Genomic DNA, 23129 nt, shown 5'->3' with positions numbered 1-23129 from the left:
CTCTCAGAAGCTGAAGATGTCGACCTATTGGTCAGGGTTAGGGTTTGGGTCAGAGAGCAACAGCTTGGATAAAACTTTGAGAGATGTGATCAAAAGGGAAAAGCTTCTTGAAAGTAATGGGACGCAAAGATGTATTTCAAACCAGTGTTCTCGACAACACAGTATGGTCCCATTTCTGCTGCTATAAAACATATGTGGCGCTTGGTATCGCTTGGGTCAGTCTAAATTTGTTAGCAAGAGGCTGCTTAAATGCCACCCCGGTAGCTGGATGTGCTCTTTCTTTCTTATACGACTGATGGGTATGACCGCTAACATCATTTTGCTGCTCATATTGTTCTGTGTATATATGTAAGCAAAGTGTAAGAGCTATTTTCCTCTCTTCACTCTCTAGATGTTCTCGGTTGTACTGGAGCACTGTGGACCCTCGCAGGCGCTGCAAATACACCTGTAAGGTGACAGAAGTGAGCACACCTCTCCCTGGCGAGGAACAGGACCCGAGGTGGGACCAGGAAGAGAACCACACCATAGTCCACAGTCCCAAACACCACAGAGGTGAGCAGGATCACACGGGTCGCTCTTACTGTTGAAACAACTTTGATGAGAGGGAACCAAATGACCAAAACTGTGGGCCAGAAATTCAAAGCTAGCTTTAAGATGCTTAAGTTAGACAGAGGGGAACTACAGAGTTTGTAATTGATTAATTTAAATCAGGACAAAATCAGATGAGCTTTTAGTACTTCGGGTTGAGATATGTGACCAGTTGCACTGCAGTTGAACATTTTGTATTTCTTTGCCAGATATGGAGTCACCGGATCGCCTAAGCTCCTCATCCAGCCCAATTAAGTCCACCACCCCATCACCCAACTCCAAAACGCACAATACACCTGGATCTAAGAGTCCTGGTTACACACAAACCAGGAGACCAGCAGGAGGATCGTCTCGACCTCTCCCATCTCCAGGTGAGAAGAGTTTTAGGATTTCAGATTTAGGTCTGGCTGTGTTCTCGAGAGCAAACCATTAAATATATTATTGCTGTGTTTGATTCACTCTGTCAGGATCTGCTCCTCCCAAATCACACCACATCCTGACGCTGAGGGACCTGGAAGACACCCGTCGGCCTCGCAGGCTGTCGTCGAGAAGCCGCTGCAGTTCCTCGCCGACAGAGAGTGACCCGTCTGTACCAATGACCCTCCGCTCTGGTGGCACCATCCACTCCAGATGTGCCCTGTTCAGCTCGCCTCCAAGATCATCCACCTTAGGATCAGCTTCACCTCCTCTCTCACGACAGAACTCGACATCTCCGGTCTGGAGCTCTCCACCTAGATCAAACTCCAGCCTTTCTGCAGGCCTGTCACCTCGGCAGGGAGCCATCACCCACTCGCCCAAAGGAAGGCACAACTTTAAAATCACCACTCCAATCTCTGCCGAGGTTCCCCAAGACTTCCTGGCGTCGTCTGAGGCAGAGGATGCAGCCGTGGCCACAACAAACGGGATCTCGCTCGCCCCTGATAACCTGGAGGAGGAAGTAGCCCACCTGATGTCCCAGGAGCTACCGTACACTGTGTTTGACACCGACACGGATGTGGCCGTAGCTTCCATGCTGAATGCAAAGCTGGAGTTTGACGAGTCCCTGCTCACTGAGAACGTGGCTCTTCACTGTGGAGCACAAGGCAGCAGAGGAGAGGCGGAAGGTGTAGTGCAGGATGTGGAAATGCAGGACGATAATCAGCAGAATGACTCTGAAGATGAAGACTCCAGGCGATACTTCAAGTTCTCACGCACGGTGGTTTGTGACGCAGCAAGCGGCTCGGACTCCTCAGGTCAGCTCCCGTCGGCGCAGTCCATCTCACAGCTGGACGGGGCGGATGGTGGCTCGGACAGCGAAGAGAGCGAGGTGGTCGACGACGAAGCTCAGGACACAGAAGATGAAGAAGCTCAAATTCACGCCAATCATAGCACACCTACTAAACAACTAACGGTTGCTCTCAAGAGGCTGGAGTCGATGTACGACACGCAAAAGCCAAACGCTGATGAAGAAACAACTGAACCAGAGTTTCAGGAAAGTTTTTCACCATCTGCTTTTCTCGAATCGGGTTATTCGAACACTGACCTGTCGGTTCAGGGGGAAGAGGTCCTGGTGACGACTGAAACACCGGCTTCTCAAAATGACGTGTTTTTGGATTCAACGACAGGCCATTTTGTTTCTGCTGAGGACGGTTCCCTAGCGTACCCGAGTAGAAGTGTGGTTGACGACAAAGACGACAGTAGCTCATCGACTGACTCGGTAGAAGGATTCAAAGATGATTTGACTGATCCCGATTACTCCCCAGAGCCTAAAACCAAAAGATCTCCCACCACGCAGATGAAAACCATCGTAGTGAAGACGAAACATCCCGCGTCCAACCTCAAGCGTCTGTTGCCAAAACCTTCCGGTCTTCCACACCAGCAGCCAAAACTCAAACTGCCTTTACCTCCTCGACACCAGACCGCAAATAACGTGCCTGTCTCCCCTGCTGCCGCCACTTACTGTGCGGTGCCGCGTCCAGTAACGTCTCCCATCGTGATCAACGGTTTAAATGCTTTACCTATTCAACCGGGTGCTACACGGGGCAGAACCATCGCGATCCGCTTGGACAGCTCTAGATCAGGAGGTCAGCAGCAGGGGTTGACTCAGAATCAGGCCGGTGCGGGCAACTCACCCCCGACCCCCTCCCCGCAGGTCCTGCTGGTAAACCGCCAAGGTCAGATTCTGATCAAAGACCCAAGATCCAACACTTACCAGTCGCTCAATACAAACTCACCTGCCTACAACAAAATCAGCCAGATTGCTAAGATTCTCCACAGCGGCACCGCTCTGCATCACTCCGTCCCTCGGGTCATAATAAAGCCTCGCTCCAGTCCCTCCGCCGCAAACGTCTCCTCTGCTGTTAACCACACAACAACGGAGAAAAAAATCATTGTCAGAGTGGTGCCTGTGAAGAGCAGCGCCGCTCCCACAGCTCCCACAACTCCCACAGCTCCCACAGCTGCTGTCGGCGCGCAAACTGGACCCGAAGCCAATTTCTCAGTCGCTGACGAAACCACAGCCCAGGCTATCATCGAGAGAGCGATGGCGACTCACCGCGACACAGAAAGGACAGCCCCCATCATTCTCAGCAACACTCAGCGGCCAAAAGCCCGACATCGAAGACCTTCCCAGGTTGCCGATGCAGAAGACTCGGATCGGTCATCAGCTGGGTGTTCGGAGTCGCCTGGCGGTTTAGTGAATGAACAGACGCGCCACCAGGTCAGAGTCAAGAGAGTGTCATCAGCGTCTGAGAGGCCGTCCAGGAAGAAGTCCAAGATAGACTTCCTGAAGGATCCGTCAAGTGAGCAAGAGGAGCTTAATGACACCAGGTATTCAAGCTTCTCGTTTTTGTTTCATTGCAACATTAAAAAGACAAGAAACAGATAGATGCAGGTTTGAATGCTGGCATATAATTAAAAGATTCAGTAGAATAAACTGGGATTCATTCTGATATGAGCTGCAAGTAGTAATTTTTCATAATTTTAAGCGGCATAATGTTCTTATATGTAGCCATAGAAAACACTTCTTTTGTCCTCTTAAACCTTGAGAAAATATATTTTTAAAAGCATTTCGTCTGACATTGTTTGTCCAAGGTAGCAGCAATCAGTGCATTAACCCGACTGATGCTTTCAGCAGCTTACAGGAGAGAGCTGAGAAAGATGGCAAAATATAAACCCTTGTCCCTCGATTTCCTTTCATAGGTCGAGCGGTGTGAGAATGAAGGCTCCGTCGTTGAAAGACGTTCTTGACTTGGACCAGGAGAACCAGCCTGAGCCAGAGCCGCTGAGGATCACCGCTCCACCTCCTCCTACACCCTCCAGGTGAGTTCAAAGGTGGCCTTGTAGAGGACTTTGTTTCTGTGATTTCAAGGTAAATTCTTGGTTATATAAATTTACTGATTTCCAAACTTGCTATCTTGTTTTCTGACTGGAGGTAACCACCAGTTTAAAGGAAAAAAGGCATTTGCAACAATTTAAGATCTATTTTACCCTTAGAGGCCTGTTGTGGCTGTTTTTGCATACGTTTAGTTTTGTCTTTATGTAAGACATGTTCACTGTGACCATGTTTGGTAGCTTTTTTTCCCAGCACATCACCTATATGATCTGACTATTATGTTTTCACTTTGAGCAATTATATTAACATTTTGGGCTCCAAAACACACAAAAAATCTAAAATCTGATTTGAAGAAATGTATTTTTTTTTTCTACTAAAAACCACAAACATGCTTAACGAAGCATTTTGAAGGTTGAAAATGTGACCATAGGCTCCAGATATGAATTTGAAAAGGTAAATTTGATATAAAATCAACTATATACAAATTTATAAAATAATTTCTGTTTTTGTTTTTCTTTTTTGTAAGAAAATAATAATAGAAATCCAATTTAGTTTTTCTTTTTTACAATTCATGGCACAATGGCATTGTCATGTGAATTGCTAAATATGTCACTGCTATTTTGTATGTATATAATTCAATAAATCAGTATTTTTTTTAAAGAAATCAACGCTTTTCTTACAATTAACAGTGAAGTAAATATGTGTAAATTACTTTTTCATTAAAAGTATGACAATGATCTTATGAATTACTTGTTAATCCACTCGCTTGTTTGTCTGTCTCTCTGTAGGCGTCCTGAGGTTGTGAGTCCACCTGCATCAGCACAAGCCAACAGTCACATTCAGGGTAAAACTCACATGTGGGTCAGCGCTCGCCACGGAGACCTCTCTGAGTGGGGCCCTTATTCAGGTCTGTGTTTAAACAGTAAATCTTTATTCATTTGGATCTCCATTAGCTGCAACAGCTTTTTAAATTTCTGTCTGTAAATGAACAAATGATCACACAATCTTTCTTTTTCACATGTTAAATCTGTCGTTATAGAAACCTTTCCAGATGCTAAATCCTTACTTTAATGCTCTGAATGATTCTGCAGGTTTCAGCTCCGAAGAAGACACACCGGCACACAAATACAGGAAGAGGACGTACATGAACCAGCCGCACCTGCGCTTTGAAATCACCAGCGATGACGGATTTAGCGTCAAAGCCAACAGCATAGAGGGTGAGAGCTGCTGTTTGACTTCTTGCAGCATTTTCCTGGTGTTTCTAGCGTTTGATGTTACTTGTGTGCCTGACTGCAGTTTAAGAAACACAAACATCTCCTCTGTCATTCACCACCGTCTGCTCTCTCCCCTCCCTCAGTCGCCTGGCGCGCCGTGATTGACGGCGTCCTTGAAGCTCGAGCGGGCTTCCACCTGAAGCAGCTGCCTCTGGGTGGGATGAGCGGGCCGCGGGTGCTCGGTGTCGTCCACGATGCCGTCATCTTCCTGCTGGAGCAGCTGCAGGGTGCCGCCAACTGCAAACACCACCGCTTCCGCTTCCACCGCTGCGATGACATTGAGGAAGAGCTTCCCCTCAACCCGAGCGGCTGCGCTCGAGCTGAAGTCTACACGAGGTGCCGACGCTTTATCACAATCGTTTTTTTGCTTTGAAAAAAACTCCTGAGCAGTAATTAGTTCATTCAGAGCATGTTGCTTGCTTTCTTTTTGTTCTGCCCCTCGAGATGCTCTACAAATTCACAGCTTTGTCCCATTTGTGCTTCTTTAATTAGGAAAGCAACTTTTGATATGTTCAACTTCCTGGCATCGCAGCACAGAGAGCTCCCAGACATCGTCGGCCCCTTTGATGAGGAGGAGGATGAATTCCCTCTGAAATCTTCAAGGTTGGTTAATTAAATTAAATGTGTGCTCCTTTTTCGTTTATTTTAGCATCTAAATTTGTTAAAGGGAAATAGTTTAGCGACAAACTCTGCCGTGTCCCTCTCCACCAGGCGAGCCACCAGCAGCGAGCTTCCCATGGCGATGAGATTCAGACACCTGGAGAAAATCTCCAAGGAAGCAGTCGGAGTTTACAGGTAAACATGATTAGAAAAGCAGAGGCTGTATTAATGTCCAAAATAAGTACATTTAACCGTTTACTCCTCTGCAATCCTCACAGATCTTTGATTCATGGCCGTGGACTTTTCTGCAAGAGGAACATCGAGGCTGGAGAGATGGTGATCGAGTACGCCGGCACAGTCATCCGCTCTGTCCTGACCGACAAGAGGGAGAAATACTATGACAGCAAGGTGAGTCAACACATCACACAGTTACACCCGGAAATCATCGTCATTTGTGCCTCATTATTTGTTTATTTCTGTAGGAGCAAAACTTTTCATGCGAGCACCTATTTTGTCAGCAACACAACAGAAGAAAAGTGAATCTGTTGCAGTTAAAAGAAAGAAATCAGTCAATAATTGCCTTTTTATGTTGATAGCTGTTGTGAGGCTGCCTCTTTCTCTTGCTTTGCGTCCCTCAACAACGTCTTGCTTTATTGATGAGTTTGTGACAAATACGTCGGCCATTTTCTACTGCAGGGACTTGTGGGCCACATGAGGCCAGCTCGAACCTTTATGTGTCTTAAAAACTGCTCTGGGTCTTGATGCCGATTGGTTAAACTTGAAGAACATCTACCAAAAGATCCTGCAGTGGAGAGCTGCCTTTTGTGTTTCCTGTGACTTTTGCCAGTTGAACAGATAGAATGTGAAGCAGCAGAAAGGAAGTTGTTGTGAATTCCTCAAGTGTGAATACAGCGCAGGAGTGGACCAGCAAACTGTTTTACTGTTAAGAGAGGCAGCTACAGGTTCTAAACATGAAGGCTGCTTCCTACAGGTCACTGATTCTGCTCAAAAGACGCAGCCAGAGTCGGGTCGCATTTTGCAAATGAAGTATAGTCATGACTCAATAATCTGACCCTTAACAGTCCTAAACTTTGATATCTGACAGGTTTTTAGGAAAAACAAACATTAAAAACAGCCTTAACATACCGACAGCCTTGGATTCTGACTCCGAAATGACATTTAATGTCACCAATCAGGATAATGGCGTTTTATCTGACTGAACAATCCCACAGATTGGCTACGTTCACACTGCAGGACTTGATGCTCAATGAGGATTTCTTTGTGAATTCCTTTACATTTCCAGTTAAATGCGACTTGTATGTGATCTGCTGTGTGAACTTCATACGACCCAAAAGTGTCCCGCATGTGCAGAAGAGGACACGACGACGTCACACGCAGCGAGCGTGCTCAGTGTTTACGGAAGTAAACATGGATGGTAACGGTGGAGCGTATCTGCCACTCCCCCGCCGCCACCGATGGTGGAAACAGAAGTGTGACCGCTAACTAAACTAGCATCAGCAGCCAAGTACTGCCTGTGTGTTCTGGACACTTCCACCCCGTCGGAGCGCTCCCCTGGTGTGGAAGTGTCCCCCGACTGCACTGAATATGTATATATGTATATAATGATATTCATCATTAATTGGGCCTGAATATCCAGAGACCAGAACAAATGAGCCTTCCAGCATCAAGCCCTCCTTGTATCTCGACCTCCGTCTTGACAATCCGACAGCCTTGCTGTCCGACATAACAGACGGTTTTACATTTAATGTCGGATTATCGAGTTGCAACTGTATTCACAAAAGCATGGGGCAAAATAAAACAATGAACACTGCTGCTGTTCTTCAGAGTCGATGGTTAGAAGTGTCACTAGAGTCAACTTTGAAAATCCAGTGACCAAATACACTCATACAGTCGTTGTTTGTATCAAAAATGGGGTTGATTTCATGAAAATCTTCGGTTGTACATTATCCCTCCATGACCACACTCTGGTCCACATAATGTAGGAAGTCCATGTGAGATGTGTGCCTGTGAGGCTGGTGCACTACAAGGACATTCATGTGCATGCATTGAATATGCAGGCTCTCATCTTCTGTGCACGTAATGACGGACTTCTTCAAATAGGAAGTCAATGGGGAAAAAAAACCCAAAACTACTACGTGTCCACGGTGAGGGAGTATAATCGAGGCTTTAGGAGGCTCTGAGCTGCTGAAAGCTCTGGAAATGTGAAAACCACTTTAATGTTGTGTGTCTGTGGTTGTGTGTCGCCGCTCACCAGGGCATCGGCTGCTACATGTTCCGCATCGACGACTTCGACGTGGTGGACGCCACCATGCAGGGCAACGCCGCCCGCTTCATCAACCATTCGTGCGAGCCCAACTGCTACTCCCGCGTCATCAACGTGGACGGCCGCAAGCACATCGTCATCTTTGCCCTGAGGAAGATCTACCGCGGCGAGGAGCTCACTTACGACTACAAGTTCCCCATTGAGGACGAGAGCAGCAAGCTGCACTGCAACTGCGGGGCGAGGCGCTGCCGTCGCTTCCTCAATTAGCATCATCATCATCAGCGCGCACACATCAGAACCACATGAGCCATCATGTTTGATGCATTTCAGGTGGAGGAAGAAAGTGACGTAAGAAGGAGGTACACGCAGAAGGTTGGAAGTTTCAGTTTACAGATGAGTCGAGGTTCGGTTCTGCCCACAGGAACCAGATAAGAGCCATATGTCACAGCTCGGGATGAAGTCCAGTTCTGCTTTTTCACCGTCTCATACCATCCTTCAGTTTAACAGCGTTGACGGCTGCCGCCAGCGGTGCAAACTAAAACCACCCGATCGCAGTTGTTACTGTGCAGTGTCTTTGTAAATACAAGGTCACAGAGGAGGAGGATTTATTCAGCACCTTACTTTGACACAACCTCCTCCGGCAGGACACCATTTACTTTTTCTTTTTATTTCAGAACAAACAGATTAGAAGCACCTCGGCTACGATTTAACGTCATCACAACTCTCGCGAGCAGGGACTCCCGATACTTTAGGTGACGATTTATCCCAACAGGTAGTTTTATTACCCCAAACTTCTTTTCTTTTTCTGTCCCTCTTTCTCCAATCAGATCCGGTTTTTATTTGTGACGGCAGAGATCTAAATGCTTTTATTACGGTCTTTGCAATTTTGTGCTGTTTGTGTGTTTTAAGGCCTACGAGGGAGCGTTTCCTCCGTGAACATAGTGATCCTTCTCTGCACAATCCCTCATCGATCTTTTTGTATATTTGAACAAAACATGTATATTCAACAAACCGATGGAAATAAATGTGTTTTGAGCTTTTAACTTTCTATTCGTAGGCCGAATAACGGAATCCAGCCTGTTGCCAAGTAATGATCCTGATGTTCGTCTGCTGTTTGTTTGTTTTTTTTTGCACCCTCATGTTCTTGTCTCTCACAGGTGTACTACCTCAAAGGCGTGATAAAGCAAGATTAGATTTAAATCCATGTTTGGTGAAAAACTGCTTCCTCTTTTTGTCATTGTTCTGTTTCATTACGTCGAACATCAGCGCTATAAACAGTGACTATTATTGGAATAGGTGGCCACCTTTCTTTCTGTTTGTTCTTCTGTTTCTGTGCTCAGTGTGCGACCAGCCCAGCTACCGGATGTACGCTTCAGTCGCTGGACTTGTTCTGTTTTGTAGGACTAATAATTGACAAGTCTTTGTTACCTTCTGGACTCGCTATGGATCCTGTACATAGTTGTATAAAGAATTTCTAAACCTGTTAAATATTTTTTTACCTACAACTTTTTGTTTTTATTTATGTTCAATAAAAATTTGGTCAAAATATGCTTTTTTTTTTTGGTCAGTGTTTTTAACCATCCACTGCATGAATTACATTTAAACAGCATTTGTGATGGATGGATGAGTCTCTGAAGGGGGAAATCAAGTCCTGTAAATACCCAGAATGATCACTGAACCAAAGAAAAAAATATTTGATAATGCAATAATTTACCAGAAACCGATACGACAGCAGGTGATACATTTGGTCGGTTTACTTAAAATCGCACCACAGAAATTTAAAAAGGAAAAAAACGACCGAGCCAAACCTTCCATAGATCCTTCAGAACATCATTTGGAAAAATTTTCTTAAAATTAACCATATTGTAATTCAGTGTGCTTGGTTGTCTGTCTCTAAGTGTAGCCCTGTGATAGACTGGTTACCTGTCCAGGTGAACCTACCTTCACCCTGAGTCCGCTGGGATAGACTCCTGTCCCCCGCCACCCTAGTGAGGTGTATAGATAATGGATGGATGGATCCTGGTCACATGTGGAATGATGCAGCCCTTTTATCTGTTTTAATGTCGATATTTTCGAGGCCTGTACATCTCCAGCCATCCACAAGAAAAATTAATGATAATCTGAGTTAACTGGTCATGCAGAAGTGAGTCCCTCAGATTCAAGAATCTTATCTGACCCCTCGGTTGGAAACTGCTAGTACTTGCAGTTTTTACATTTCTGCAGCTTTGGAACAGCCTTATCGGGCTTTCTATGGATTATTGAGAAACCTCTTGAGTGTTCCTGACGCCTACGGCTGAGCTGAGACCGGCGACACCTGCAGACTGTGAGCCGCTATCAGCCACATCAACGATTCAAATGTTTCTGAATAAACATTCACTCTGCAGGAAACATCTGTTTCTTGACACGCTGCTGTCAAAGAGTCGAAAAGCGCTCAGTTGCAATGAATATGTTTTGGATGTCAAGTTTCTCATTAGCACCTGTGCATAAATAGGCGTCGATGGCTGCAAATTACGTAATTGCTGATTACATAACTGTCAAATCAAGAACGCTGCTCAGTCAAAAGTGGCTTGAAGTGGCACTCAAGGTCTTTCTGCTGCCTTCAGCCATATGGCTCTTTCCCATAGCAGAGGGTTTTTTTTTTTTTTTTGCCTTTTAACTTCCTGACCTTGAGAAGTTAGAAATGTAAAGTGCAGGATAGGAGTATATAAAGAGTGCAGCGTGGGCTTTCTCTTACATTCAGGCACCATGAAGGCCGTGGTTCTCCTGGCTCTGCTCGGAGCTGCATGTAAGACACATTTTCGCTCTTCTTTTTTAAATACTTCACTCAGATTATTTGTCTAAAGCTCAGTTTATATGTTTTCTGTGTAATTGGAATTCTACATTTTCTGCTGCTACTTGTGAAGTATTTCCACTGATTTTCCTGGCGTCCTGCTGAATCATCTGCTCTTCTAGTCGCTGCAGCTGAGGATGAGAAGGTTGTCGGAGGTTACGAGTGTCCCAGACACTCTGTTCCCTACCAGGTGTCTCTGAACGCCGGATACCACTTCTGCGGTGGGTCCCTCATCTCCAGCCAGTGGGTGGTGTCTGCTGCTCACTGCCACAAGTCGTAAGTGCAGGAGGTCACACTTTGAAAAAGGCTGTTCTAGTCAAAACACCCTCTGAAAGCTAATGTGGTGCAATGCGAGCTGCATCACAAAGCAAATACATCGCCATGTTGAGGGTTTGTCCTACAGAGAGGAGTTAGTGGTGCCCCAGAAGAGGTTTCAGCTCGCACCTAAGAAAAATCATGAAAAATGTAGTATGTTTAGTACATTTTAACCAGATTTATTTATTGGAGTTTTATTTGCTTACGGCTGCGATAGACTGGTTACCTGACCAGGTGTCCTCTGCCTTCGGACAGACTAAGATCTGTCCTCATGAAGATGAAACCACATCCACACCTAGCCACAAAAGACCTTAACGAACCCCATTTTGTCAGGGGGAGCACTAACGACTCGGGGGAGGAGCAACAAACCCCCAATTGAAACCGAAACTTAGGTGTTAATGGCTCCTTAAGGATATAAGTATCTGGAACTCCCAACTAGTCAGTCAGAACTGATGAAGCCTCTTGGATGAGAGGTGGAACATCTTCAAGGAACTCGAGCAGGTCCAGTTGCTACAATTAAACTAACAGAAGACCCATAAGTGCACCTTCAACACTCACAGAACATAAAAACTGCATGTTTCGAGTTACAAGTCAAATCTGACACACACACAAAAAAACGCTATAAAAGTTAAGGCTAAGCTCAGGTATAAAAAGCATTTTTTTCCCTATACTTTTGCTACCCATGCGCAACAACATGATTGGCTGGATGTTTCCCTCTTCAGCAAATGATTGACTAATTGGAGAGAAGGGGCGGGACCTGTGTCAGTTAACCGCCATCTTTAGTGCTACAGAAGTCCCCCGTAGATTTCTATTCAGGAATCTTGAAGTGCCAATTCTTGCATTTATATTAACATCTTTTGTCCGACCAGCAACTTACGGTGGCAAATGTCAGCAAACCTTTCACAGCTATCACTTTGTACAAGAAACAAATGCTATGTATGAATCACAAAAAACAGAAGTTTCTCCTCCCTTATCCCCTAGCCGTGTCCAGGTCCGTCTCGGTGAGCACAACATCGCCGTGAACGAGGGCACCGAGCAGTGGATCGACTCGGCCAAGCTGATCAAGCACCCCCAGTACAACAGCTACAACCTGGACAACGACATCATGCTGATCAAGCTGAGTCGGCCCGCCACCCTCAACAGCTACGTCCAGACCGTGGCCCTGCCCTCCCGCTGCCCCCTGCCCGACGAGAACTGCATGGTGTCCGGATGGGGCAACACGTCCGCCAATGGCAGTGAGTGCAGATGGTGACATAGGCAGACTTATTCAAAGGCAGCAGAAGAGCCCAACCTTGTCGTTGTGTGGACGTGATTGAGGCCCAATCACAAGGGACAGGCCTTATTACTTGGAGGCATGTTCTGCTGCACAACGTTCATCTTTATCTAATGACATTAAGGGAATGCAACATTAGTGACTGTAAAAAAGCAAAGCAGGCGTCCAGACATGTACAGGAAGTTGGATAATGTGCTGGGTGACGGTGCAGCACATAAAAAACAGGATTTTTTTTAGCCTTTATAAGCATTTGTGGCACTGGAGAGTTTGCAACGGTGTGAAGAAAAGGTTGTCTGAGCTTCAGCTTGAGATTTTAATGAAAAGGCATCAGGGACAGGAGATGCTGGATCTGTTAGCTTAGCAATAGGAAACCTTTCATTTTCAACCAATCATTTAATCACTACATTACTCATATTTATCACCACCTTACTTCCATGTTTGAGATGTATTATTCCCATAATGGTGGATGACGTGACTGTGTGGACGCCAGACAAGCAGAACCAAACCGAGACTTCCCTTCCTTCCTTCTCTCCAGACAACTTCCCCGACAGGCTTCAGTGCCTGAGGCAGCCCATCATCGATGACAGGATCTGCAGGAACGCCTACCCCCACATCTTCACCGACAACATGGTCTGCTCCGGATTCATGCATGGAGGAGCCAGCAGCTGCCAGGTGAGTCGGACCGAACCACAACACGGGCAGCCACTAATGCATGCATCCACTCTAATAGCCTTTAACTAGACATCAGGTGGATAGATGTCCACTTCAGCACTGCTGCTACCTCACTGTCTGTCTGACTGACTGCAGGAAGAAGATGCAGCAGAGAAAAACATTTGAGCAAAGCTTCTAATTTAAAGTCCATTTACTCAAGTGATATTTTACACTTTTATCAGTTCAGAGGGAAAGAGAGGAAAAAAGGTGATAAAATTAGCAACATGACATGATTTAGGTAACAAACAGAAGCATTAATTCATTCCTCTTCACACCTGGAGAGACCCCAGAGGGTTAATTACTCACTATGTGAAGTGCTATGAGATGACACATGTTGTGAATTGGTGCTATAGAAATAAAACTGAACGCTATGCTACATTGATCAACAACTGTTATGTAGCAAATATCTGTTAGCAAAGTGGTTTTATCTTAACATTACTTATAAATGTGGGTGACATGATATCTACCGTGGTATGTTGAAAAAATGTGTCTGCCATCAGAGATTCTGACAAACTATTTACAGCTGATGGAGGCTGGGATGTGAATATCTCCAAGTGTATGAACTCATTTGTTGGCAAAGGTCCCCATAGTGCATCTTTCCCTTGCATTTTTTAAGCTCAAAATGACTGTATGGAGTTTGCATGTTCCCCCCGTGCAGCGTGGGTTCTCTCCAGGTTCTCCAGCTTCCTCCCACAATCCAGAAACATGCTGAGGTTAATTGGTGATTCTAAATTGTCCGTAGGTGTGAATGTGAGTGTGCTTGGTTGTCTGTCTCTAAGTGTAGCCCTGTGACAGACTGGTTACCTGTCCAGGTGAACCTGCCTTCACCCTGAGTCAGCTGGGATAGACTCCAGCCCCCCACGACACTAGTGACGATTAAGCGGTGTGTAGTTGATGGGGAAAGACTATTTTATCACATGGTTGTAAATATCAATAACTTCATGCTGAGAATGTACCATTTTCCTAGTTAAAAAGTGACTTGGGGCGCCACTACAGCTCACCTAGTTGAGCAGGAAAACCATGAACAGGGGCTATAGTTCCCCGATGCAGCGGTCTTGGGTTGGACTCCCGCTTACGACCCTTTGCTACAAGTCCTTCCCCCATTCTTCTCCCTCCTTTCCTGTCTAACTCTACTGCTCTAAATAAAGGCAAAAAGCCCCCCCGCCATTCCTGAACATCATGTTTCTGCTGCTCTCCAGAGGCTTCTCTCCTTGCTGAAGTCTCATACAGGTCACTGGACACTGTGACATCACTGTCAGGTGCAACGAAGCACCTTAACAGACCTGAAACTTTGAACCAGACAGGGCATTGAAATTGATTTTAAGCCTGGTGTCAAGTTGCTCCAACAATACAAAAATGTGCATCTCCCACCACTCGTCTTCGACATACCATAAAGTATATTTATTGTGGCCGCTCACAGCATCATTCAAGCCACTGTTCCACTTCCTCTGCCTGCAGGGAGACTCTGGCGGTCCTCTGGTGTGCAGCGGCCAGCTGCAGGGAGTCGTGTCCTGGGGTTATGACTGCGCCATGCAGGGACACCCCAGCGTCTACGCCCGCGTGTGCCGCTACAACAGCTGGATCAGCAGCACCATGAGCAACAACTAAACGCCCGCAGTCCTCGCACAAGCTGACATTAGGACACCAGAGTCGGTGCTCATGCTCAGTTTATTGGGAACACTCTGGATTATTGTGCTATCCTCACACATCTCATTCATAACATGTTCCATTCTGCAAAACACAACAATGGAAATAAAAAATGTGTGTTTGGATATGTTGCAGTTCACAGTTTTTCACAGCTTCACATCTTTTTGGTAGCATGCTCTCGCTTCATAATCCTGTATTCTGAGTGTTTCTGTGTCTGTTCTGTGTTTTACTATCACAGAACTTCAAACAAACCTAAAACTGATGCAAACATTCACGTGTAATGTTTAATTTTGGACTCACTGCACTATAGACTCATGCATCTCTATGAAACGCCGTTTGCACTCTGCGGTCACTGGATTGATATGGGAGGCAAGCCAACTCGAGTAAATAAGCAGTAAGGCATAGCTGCGTTTCACATGTCTGGATTCTTGGCGTGCTTTTCCTCACATGGCGCTTTGTAAACTCCGCTGTTTCTTGTTTGCTGAGGCCACCTAAACAAAGGAGGAGGCAGAGAACACAGAGGGGGATTCTCACACGGCCGCCACGAACAGGAACGCATGCACACTGGTCACAAAACATATTACAGGGATGTCAGTAAATATGCAACACGGCCGGGAAAATACAAACACAGGAAAATATCTGGGAAAGAACACAAGAGGGAGCCACTCCTGATGGATAACTAGTTCTAAATTTAAAATGTATCTGGAGGAGAGAGGAGGCTGGAGCTATGAGCGAGGATGCTCAGGTGTAGCTTTTGCTGAAATCTTTTTGGTATCCACGATAAAACAGGACTGACAAACATGTAGATAATAGATATAACTCATTTATTATATATGTCAGTTTGTGTAGGAGTATTTTGTGTTTTGTACTAAATGGCACGTGTTTGTGTAAAATAAATGAAAACATGCATGACATCCGTACATTATCCTCACAGTATGACACGCTGTGAGCTGAATTACGTGCACATATATACTGTAAGTTATCCGACCGCGATCATAACTACAGTGTCAGGCTGTGACAACACACTGGGCTGATGGTGCAGCTACATTTAACTCTGAGACGAATGCGAACGTCTGTATTTGTTCAACGCCTGCTGCCTTGACTCCTCCACTTGCGTCTCCGGCGGGAGGACGTGAGGAGAGGATGTGCACACCGAGACATGACAAGAGGGTTTAATCAAGTGCGCAGCAATCATAACATTTGCATGCGTTTCAAACATCTCTTTGCAAGACACTTAAAGCAAAAGTGTCTGAAAAATGAATATAAAGAGCCACCTAGTATTCTTCTTGGCATTTTATCTAGTCCTCTTAGCGTTTTATATTTAAAAAAACGTGTTGTAAAATTGACATGTTATGACAAGTCCTTTAATGCCATTGCCACTTTTTAGAGCTGCTTAATTATATAGTTGTTATACTGTCAGTATATATGCTCGTTGCCATGACAGGGCTTTAGCGTACATTAGAGGAAATCAAATTAATTCTGTCTTCTAGATGGAAAAACAACACAAAGCACGATGCTGCCTTGTTCTCTGTGTTCTCCACAGTTTTGAATTAATTTTCTAAATACGGTCGTGACTCGATAATCTGACGCTAAATGTAAAACCTTCTTTTATGTCGGATAGCAAGGCTGTCGGATTGTCAAGACGGAGGTCGAGATACAAGGAGGGCTTGATGCTGGAAGGCTCATTAGTTGTTAATATTTATTGTTCATAGTTGTTATAATAACTAGTAGGGCTGGTCCCAATAGCACTTTCTGCTCTCTGGATATTCAGGCCCAATTAGTGACGAATCTCAGAATATTCGGAGCGGTCGGGGGACACTTCCACCCCGGGGCAGCGCTCTAACGGGGTGGAAGTGGCCAGAACACACAGGCAGTACTTGGCTGCTGATGCTAGTTTAGGATAATGGTCCCAGTTCTGTTTCCACCATCACCACCGCCACCATCCATGTTCACTTCCGCAAACACTGAGCGCACTCGCTGCGTGGGACGTCGTCGTGTCCTCTTCTGTGCATGCGGGACACTTTTGGGTCGTATGAAGTTCACACAGCAGATCACATACAAGTCGCATTTAACTGGAAATGTGAACAAACTTGCAAAAAAAAATGGATTTCACAAAAAAATCTGAATTGAGCATCAAGTCCTGCAGTCTGAATGTAGCCAATCTGTGGGTTTGTTCAGTCAGATAGTACGCCATTATCCTGATTTGTGACATAAAATGTCATGTCGGAGTCAGAATCCAAGGCTGTCCGGATGTTAAGGGTATTTTTCATGGGTTCTGTTTGTTTTTCCTAAAAACCTGTCAGATGACCACCAAAGGAGTTCACATCAGGAAAAATCTCTCTGTGGTGATGCCCCTCCCACAGTCAATCTACCTGAGAGGGCTACTGGCTGATAATATGCGCCTCACCTGAGTTCTCCAGACTAAGGCCATGTTTACACATAGCTGGGTATTCACAAAAACGGAGCTACGTTTTCAAAAATAACATTGTTCACACCAGATCGTTTTCAAAAAAATCTTAGTTTACACAAACATGTTGTTAAGAGCTGCTATGAGCTGCCAAACCTGTAGGGGGCAGTGTAACGAGAAGCATACAGCCATGCTAGCCAATCAGAATCCTGGAAAAAAACACAACAACGAATGGCATGAATTATTTCCTGTTACTTCAACGATAATGGGGCAAGGGTCGTTTGTTTGGACCGACAGAGAAGTGGAGCTGCTCCTAAATGTGGTGTTAGAGTAGAGAACAAGTAAAATGGTGTCCATGTGTAAACAGGGCCTAAGCAGCTGCCTTATGTGTTCACACTCTCTCTACCTCCACCTTTTGTGTTCAGCACCTCCACAGCACACAAACTTCCCTCCACATACTTGCATTTTCTGGTTTTGCTGACTTCCACTCTCCATTCTAAATGGCCGTTGGCTTAGTTGTAAGAAATGTAATTTGATTTAAGTGAATCAGGTTATACTGGGGTTTAAAATCAGATTTATATGGCGACACTCCTGCAATGGCGCATTGGCAGGGATACAGGCGGAGTAGAGTACAGCAGCTCAGAGTATGTACTGCAGAAGACTCTAGGAAGCATCTAAGAAAAGTTTGCTTCAGATAAAAAATCTCGGCCTGTAGAGGACAGTCTAAAAAAAGGAAAATATGTCTTAATGCATCAACTGTATGTAATTACTCTCTGCCAGAAGGTGGAGACAAAAGTCCCGCACTTTAAGTAATTAAAGAAATAATAAATAGCAAAAAAAAGTCTGTGTAAGTGCAACAACCCACCTGACCAGCGATCCTATCCAGGTCTCTCTGGCCCTGAGGGGTAAGCCTCCGACCACTGCAAGCACAGATGTATAAAAAACATCCATCACTTATTAAAACCACCACCTCAGTGTCTGCTCCTCATACTCACCCATTGGGGTCCTTCTCCACCATCTTGAGGCCCTCCAGAGCTTGGAGGACCTTCCTCGCCACGTTCCTGGAGCCCACGCTGAAGTGGGCGGGGCAGACGCCGTTCCTCTGACGCCCGCCGTAGATCTTGATCATGGAGCCGACGCCCACCCCTCCTCGCAGGTACAGGTGACGGGCCGTGGACGCTGCAGACGCATGTTCAGGTCACATGTTGCAATATGTGCTCGTATGTTTTAGCGCCTGCAACCTTCACGACTTATTCACCCGAAAGACATGAAGCCAAACATTCCAGCTGGCGTGACATTGTTGGCGGGTCAACACGCCTCAGCAGATAACATTACATCTGCCCAAGGGACTGTGTACATGTGCTTTCATTGTATATTTTGTGGCCGTTTTGGGAGATCTACTTGTGAAAGGCCTGACGAATATGTCGCAACTCTTTGTATATGATCACACAGCCACCTGAAAAAGCTTGAGATAAGCCAAGATTTATCGCTGTGCAAGACTGACATATAGACGTTAGAGTGTAGATGGGGTTTCCTGGAACCAAATTTTTTAAAAGCTCTATAACAGAGAACTATGAGGGCAGAGATCTCAGCCTTACCCACAAACAAAGGTTGTAACTTCCATTTTGTGGCACAACATAAATCTTTATATCACTTTGCACAAAAGCCAAACGTTTAATATTGTTTCTTTGCAGATGACGCCCTTTAAAAATAAGCAGGTGAGAGGAAACCAAAAAAAAATGACAAGAAAGAAGCCAGAGCTGTGATCAAGTATCTGCATTTAAAGGGAATGACCCCCAAGGACCTGACACTTGGACTCCTGCTGCTATTTAACCGTAAAGAAGTGAGTATCTGATTTCAGAGACCACCAAGGTGATCCACAATGTCCAAAACCAGCGACCATGGACGATCAACTGGAGGCCATTCACCGCATGGTCATGAATGATAGACATGTGACTGTCCAACTCGGGCTGGGCCATATCCTACTGTGCACGGTAATACTGGTGTAACGTTAGGGGATGACATGAAATTGAAATATCGCGATAAAATGTTAGTGAAACGTGCATGCACAGTGCCGTTGTTTTTGTCCGGTCTCATGCACATGGAGCGAGAAGCATGGCAGTGACCGAGGAGGAGGGCGAATGCGGTGCATTGACCAACACAGTAGGGCTGGACCCGGATATCGGAATATTCGGTTGTTGTGGTGGTGTCCGGATAGCAATTTTGAGATCTGAATATTCGCCTGCCACTGCCACCACCACCTGATAGTGGAAACAGAGCTGTGACCGCTATCCTAAACTGGCATCAGCAGCCAAGTACTGCCTGTGAGTCCCGCCCACTTCCACCTCGTCAGTCCGAAGAGTCACCCGCCGCTACAAGCTATATTTTTGGCCATAACACCCTGCCCTATGTCCAACACACAGCGTCCAGCTCTGGCTTCTTTCTTGTCCATTTTTTGGTTTCCCTCTAACCTACCGATTTTTAAAGGGCGTCATCTGCAAAGAAATTAGTTTTTGTGACATAAGGCCTTATCGTATACAGTTATGCCCCAAAATAGGAGTTGTGCCGCTTGTTTTCAGGCAGAGAACTATTTTAGCCAACCTCGTATACAAGATCTTTGACATGTAAAATATATAAAACATCTTTTTTCTGTGACACAAGACGATGATTAAACATGTCATTTCATCTCGCTGATTAAATCAATAATCACGTTCCGCATTGTTTCCTGTAAAATGTTCCTTGTTTGGTTAATTTGGTTCAGTCTATATTTGTGTATATAGTCTGACTAAAACAGTGACACAGAAAGAAGCTGCACGTCTGCATGCTGGAGGCTAAATGTTCTTCATTTCTGCTAAATGACACAAAAGAACGGGTAAACTAAGGGATTCATAATTTCAGCTGCACGTGGCTGGACTAATGCATAGAACCGACCTGCTCTGGTGTAGAACCAGTTGTCATCGCAGGGCGCCAGCTCTTTGTGCCTGGCAAGCTTCACCGTGTCGACCCACTCTGGGACTTTAAGTTTGCCAGATCTGAAGAAAAAAAAAAAAGACAAACAATTCTCAGTTGAAGTGATGAATCAACTGACTGGACCGTTTCCTTAAACAGCATATGGCACATAAATACGTTGAACACATACGTCTAATTATAGCAACGACGTCCGTGTTGGATTCACCGGTATGGAAACAGGCAGGTTTGAAGCCTCAACAGAGAGAAGTGCTTCATCTAAAATGTGTTTTAAGTGACACTGAAGCTGTGAAGTGCAGTTTGTATTGTGTGTTTTCAGCACATATTTAAAATTCTGCAGCCTGAACGTAGCCCTAAGTTGTTAATTTCCTTTAAAAGAACATCAATCTACCCACAAACCTAATTCTTATTCAAAGAGGCTGTGACTGATTTATTAGCAAAGATAAACTTTATTGATCCCATGCAGGGAAAAGTGTCACAGCAGTGGAGGTACAAGACGTGAATAGCAAATATGAGCAGCTTTAAAGCTGTTGTATGCATGTAGTGTACATAAACTGAAGCAAATCCTCTTGGCATCCTCTTTGTTTTCAGAACCTGTGGCGTTATTAATAATGTTTCGTGGACTGGGTGCAGTGATATCGATGATTTCCTGGCATCAGCGAGGAACTGCTGGAGCTTCCTCTTTCCCTATATTGATGCATATTTGGGTATAAACGTGATTAAACAACCACCGTTAACCAAAAAGTAAACCTTTTATGAGTTGTAAAAGCAATCAGGAATAACACAGCGCAATAAAAATGGTTATATGCGCAGTGAAACATGTGCAACGTACCGTTTCTAAATAACAAAATCCAACAAAACGGTGGGAAATCGGCGATAATAGAGACACTAGACAGAGGATGTCTGTAAAGTAGCATCAACCCCTCTTGACTTCAGTGTCGCTCATCAATGGCTGCTACTGTCATTTACTCTCCATACTTTGCAGCCAACATCCAGCATTTACACTTTTTATGAAGCCTGTTTGATCCTTTCACAGCTTTCTGCAGCACACTTTACCTCCAAGGTCGCTTTTTGTATCCAGGTTTTTAATTCAAATTCTTTGTCTCCTCCTCAGTTTGGTAAATTTGGTTCAAAACACTTTAAAGGTAATATTTATGTCTGAATCCGTAGTAATTAGTTCTTCAGATTTTTGCTTTTTCTTGCTTTATTGTAAGTCGATATTTGTATTATTATTGATCTCTTCTTGTATTTTTGCTGCCGTAGATCGTAGATTTATTCTATCAATGTATACATCTATTCTTTCTACCCTTTAATCACTTTTAAAAAATCTATATACATAATTGTTTGATTTTGCTCCCATGACTTCTGACTTGTTCTGCCTCTGGTGTTTTTTTTTTTCGATAGCGTTTCTTCAGTCTCTGTTTTTACTGAGCCCTTGTTGTTGTTGTTGTTTTTTTAAAATTATTTTTATTCTGTAAAGCATTTTAGTTTAAACCCAATTTGCATGGAAAGTTAAATAAGTAAAATCTAATTAATTGATTCAAATTACAAAAACACTATTTGTCCTTGTTGGTCCATATGATTGCAATAATGAATTTAGTGGGAGTTTTTTTTTGCACAGCATTATGGGACGTTTCTACATCTGTTAGACCTGTCAGATTTTTTTAAATATTTTTTTTAATATACATATTATTAATTTGTAAATTATACTGACTAACACCTCCATGTTATTTTTATTTAAATAAAAAGATTTACATAAAAATCTCTTTAGCCTGAGCTGTAAATAAATAAAGACATGTATATATTGTGAGCCTGTGTCCAGTCATTTCAGTGCAGCTGCTGTGTTTTACTCACTTTTTCAGGAAGGCTGATAAAGCCTTGACAAACTCCTGCTGGTTCACGTCTTTCACTGTGACACTGGGCATCTAAACAGGGGGCAAAGTGGACAAGAAGGTGAGCTTACATTGACATTTAAAACGTGGCTTTTTTTAGGGTTCAGGAATAAAAACTAAAAAAACAAAAAACCCTCTCATGCAGCCGTTGGAACATTTTTTATTTTTTATTTTTTTGCTAGCATTAGCCGCAGCTAGCTTAGCTAAAGTCCCTGTAACTGACAGCAGGCGGCTCACAGCTACGGTTACACACGAACACAGCTCTCATGTTCAGCTTGTCTTACTTTTATTATGTCCCCACAGAGCGCTACGGTAGCCAGGCGGCCGGGTTTGGAAGTGTAGTCCGGGGTTAGCCGAGGCTAATGCGGCGCAGCAGCAGGAGGAGTGATGCTGATGAGGGATGGAGGGAGACTGCCCTCATTTGGGAAGGATGATGCCGTAGCCTGAAATAACCTCTCCTGCTCCCTCAGATCCAAGCTGAACCCAGGCTCTAAACTCAGCTTGCTCTAACGGTAATATTTCTGTGTATATTTTTTAATCTTGTGTGTTTATTTTGTGCTTAAACGACGGTGAAAACGAGCCTTTTTTTGCCTCACAGTGAGGATGCTGTGCGGGCTGTTCCGGCCCAGGCCCAGCAGATGGTGGTGTGGCGGCACCTTCCTTCTCCACATCTCTTGGCCCATTTCTCTGTGTTTTCTGTCGGAGCCAGAGGCTGTTCAGAAAGTGTGGTGCAGTCAGCGGGAGAGCAGAGAGCGGCCGAGTGAGGACACACACCGCCACGGGGTTCGTAGCTCTTCCATTTTTAATTCTCTGAACATGCAGCCAACGTGTTGCTGCTGTTTGTCCGCCATGTGCCTCCTGCTGCTGCCACTAACATAGATCTAGAAGTTACCGCAAAGGATCCTGAATTTTAGAGGGTCGTGATGACATAACACTTGTTATAAAATACACGTATTTCGTTATTAGTCCATGCTTGCCTCAGTGGCCATCGTAGGCCTCTGAGATGACTGCTGCCCTTAATTTTTCCA

General features: G+C 44.7%; 3 protein-coding genes across 5 annotated transcripts in view; 2 read left to right on the top strand and 1 right to left on the bottom strand.

The window, feature by feature from the left end:
- kmt2ba (lysine (K)-specific methyltransferase 2Ba) overlaps positions 1–9609 on the top strand; it is a 32398-nt gene extending 22789 nt beyond the window's left edge. For all 3 annotated transcript variants that reach the window (XM_008283827.1, XM_008283828.1, XM_008283826.1), the window contains exons 26-36: positions 392–552; positions 798–959; positions 1056–3396; positions 3769–3888; positions 4690–4808; positions 4993–5118; positions 5259–5511; positions 5668–5778; positions 5887–5970; positions 6054–6183; positions 8051–9609. In XM_008283827.1, coding sequence (XP_008282049.1) covers positions 392–552; positions 798–959; positions 1056–3396; positions 3769–3888; positions 4690–4808; positions 4993–5118; positions 5259–5511; positions 5668–5778; positions 5887–5970; positions 6054–6183; positions 8051–8326 — 3883 coding nt within the window. In that variant the 3' untranslated portion in view covers positions 8327–9609. The remainder of the gene's footprint in view (positions 1–391; positions 553–797; positions 960–1055; positions 3397–3768; positions 3889–4689; positions 4809–4992; positions 5119–5258; positions 5512–5667; positions 5779–5886; positions 5971–6053; positions 6184–8050) is intronic.
- Positions 9610–10804: 1195 nt separating this feature from the next.
- Positions 10805–14812, top strand: LOC103358742 (trypsin-3-like). Its single transcript, XM_008283824.1, has 5 exons — positions 10805–10844; positions 11012–11165; positions 12186–12439; positions 13013–13149; positions 14647–14812. Exons 1-5 carry the CDS (start codon positions 10805–10807, stop codon positions 14794–14796), a joined length of 735 nt encoding a protein of 244 aa, XP_008282046.1. The 3' UTR covers positions 14797–14812.
- Positions 14813–14841: 29 nt separating this feature from the next.
- LOC103358743 (40S ribosomal protein S19) lies at positions 14842–22457 on the bottom strand. The gene is made up of 6 exons (XM_008283825.1): positions 22386–22457; positions 22064–22134; positions 20174–20274; positions 18238–18421; positions 18108–18162; positions 14842–15326 (listed from the first exon to the last, which is right to left on the bottom strand). Exons 2-6 carry the CDS (start codon positions 22132–22134, stop codon positions 15279–15281), a joined length of 459 nt encoding a protein of 152 aa, XP_008282047.1. The 5' UTR covers positions 22386–22457; the 3' UTR covers positions 14842–15278.
- Between the last annotated feature and the right edge of the window lie 672 nt (positions 22458–23129).

Source organism: Stegastes partitus, unplaced genomic scaffold, assembly GCF_000690725.1.
Source record: "Stegastes partitus isolate 25-593 unplaced genomic scaffold, Stegastes_partitus-1.0.2 Scaffold329, whole genome shotgun sequence".
Lineage (NCBI taxonomy): Eukaryota > Metazoa > Chordata > Actinopteri > Pomacentridae > Stegastes > Stegastes partitus.
This window is presented reverse-complemented; position numbering and strand designations above follow the sequence as displayed.

What these genes read in the sequence shown, in the direction of transcription:
- LOC103358742 (XM_008283824.1), top strand. Translation starts at nt 10,805, where the DNA reads ATGAAGGCCGTGGTTCTCCTGGCTCTGCTCGGAGCTGCAT. An exon ending in GGCTCTGCTCGGAGCTGCAT is followed by an intron (nt 10,845 to 11,011) that starts GTAAGACACATT and finishes CTGCTCTTCTAG; the next exon opens with TCGCTGCAGCTGAGGATGAG. An exon ending in CAACACGTCCGCCAATGGCA is followed by an intron (nt 12,440 to 13,012) that starts GTGAGTGCAGAT and finishes CCTTCTCTCCAG; the next exon opens with ACAACTTCCCCGACAGGCTT.
- LOC103358743 (XM_008283825.1), bottom strand. Translation starts at nt 22,134, where the DNA reads ATGCCCAGTGTCACAGTGAAAGACGTGAACCAGCAGGAGTTTGTCAAG. An exon ending in CTGGTTCTACACCAGAGCAG is followed by an intron (nt 18,422 to 20,173) that starts GTCGGTTCTATG and finishes ATGCGTCTGCAG; the next exon opens with CGTCCACGGCCCGTCACCTG. An exon ending in TGGATAGGATCGCTGGTCAG is followed by an intron (nt 15,327 to 18,107) that starts GTGGGTTGTTGC and finishes TCCTTTGTTTAG; the next exon opens with GTGGCCTCAGCAAACAAGAA.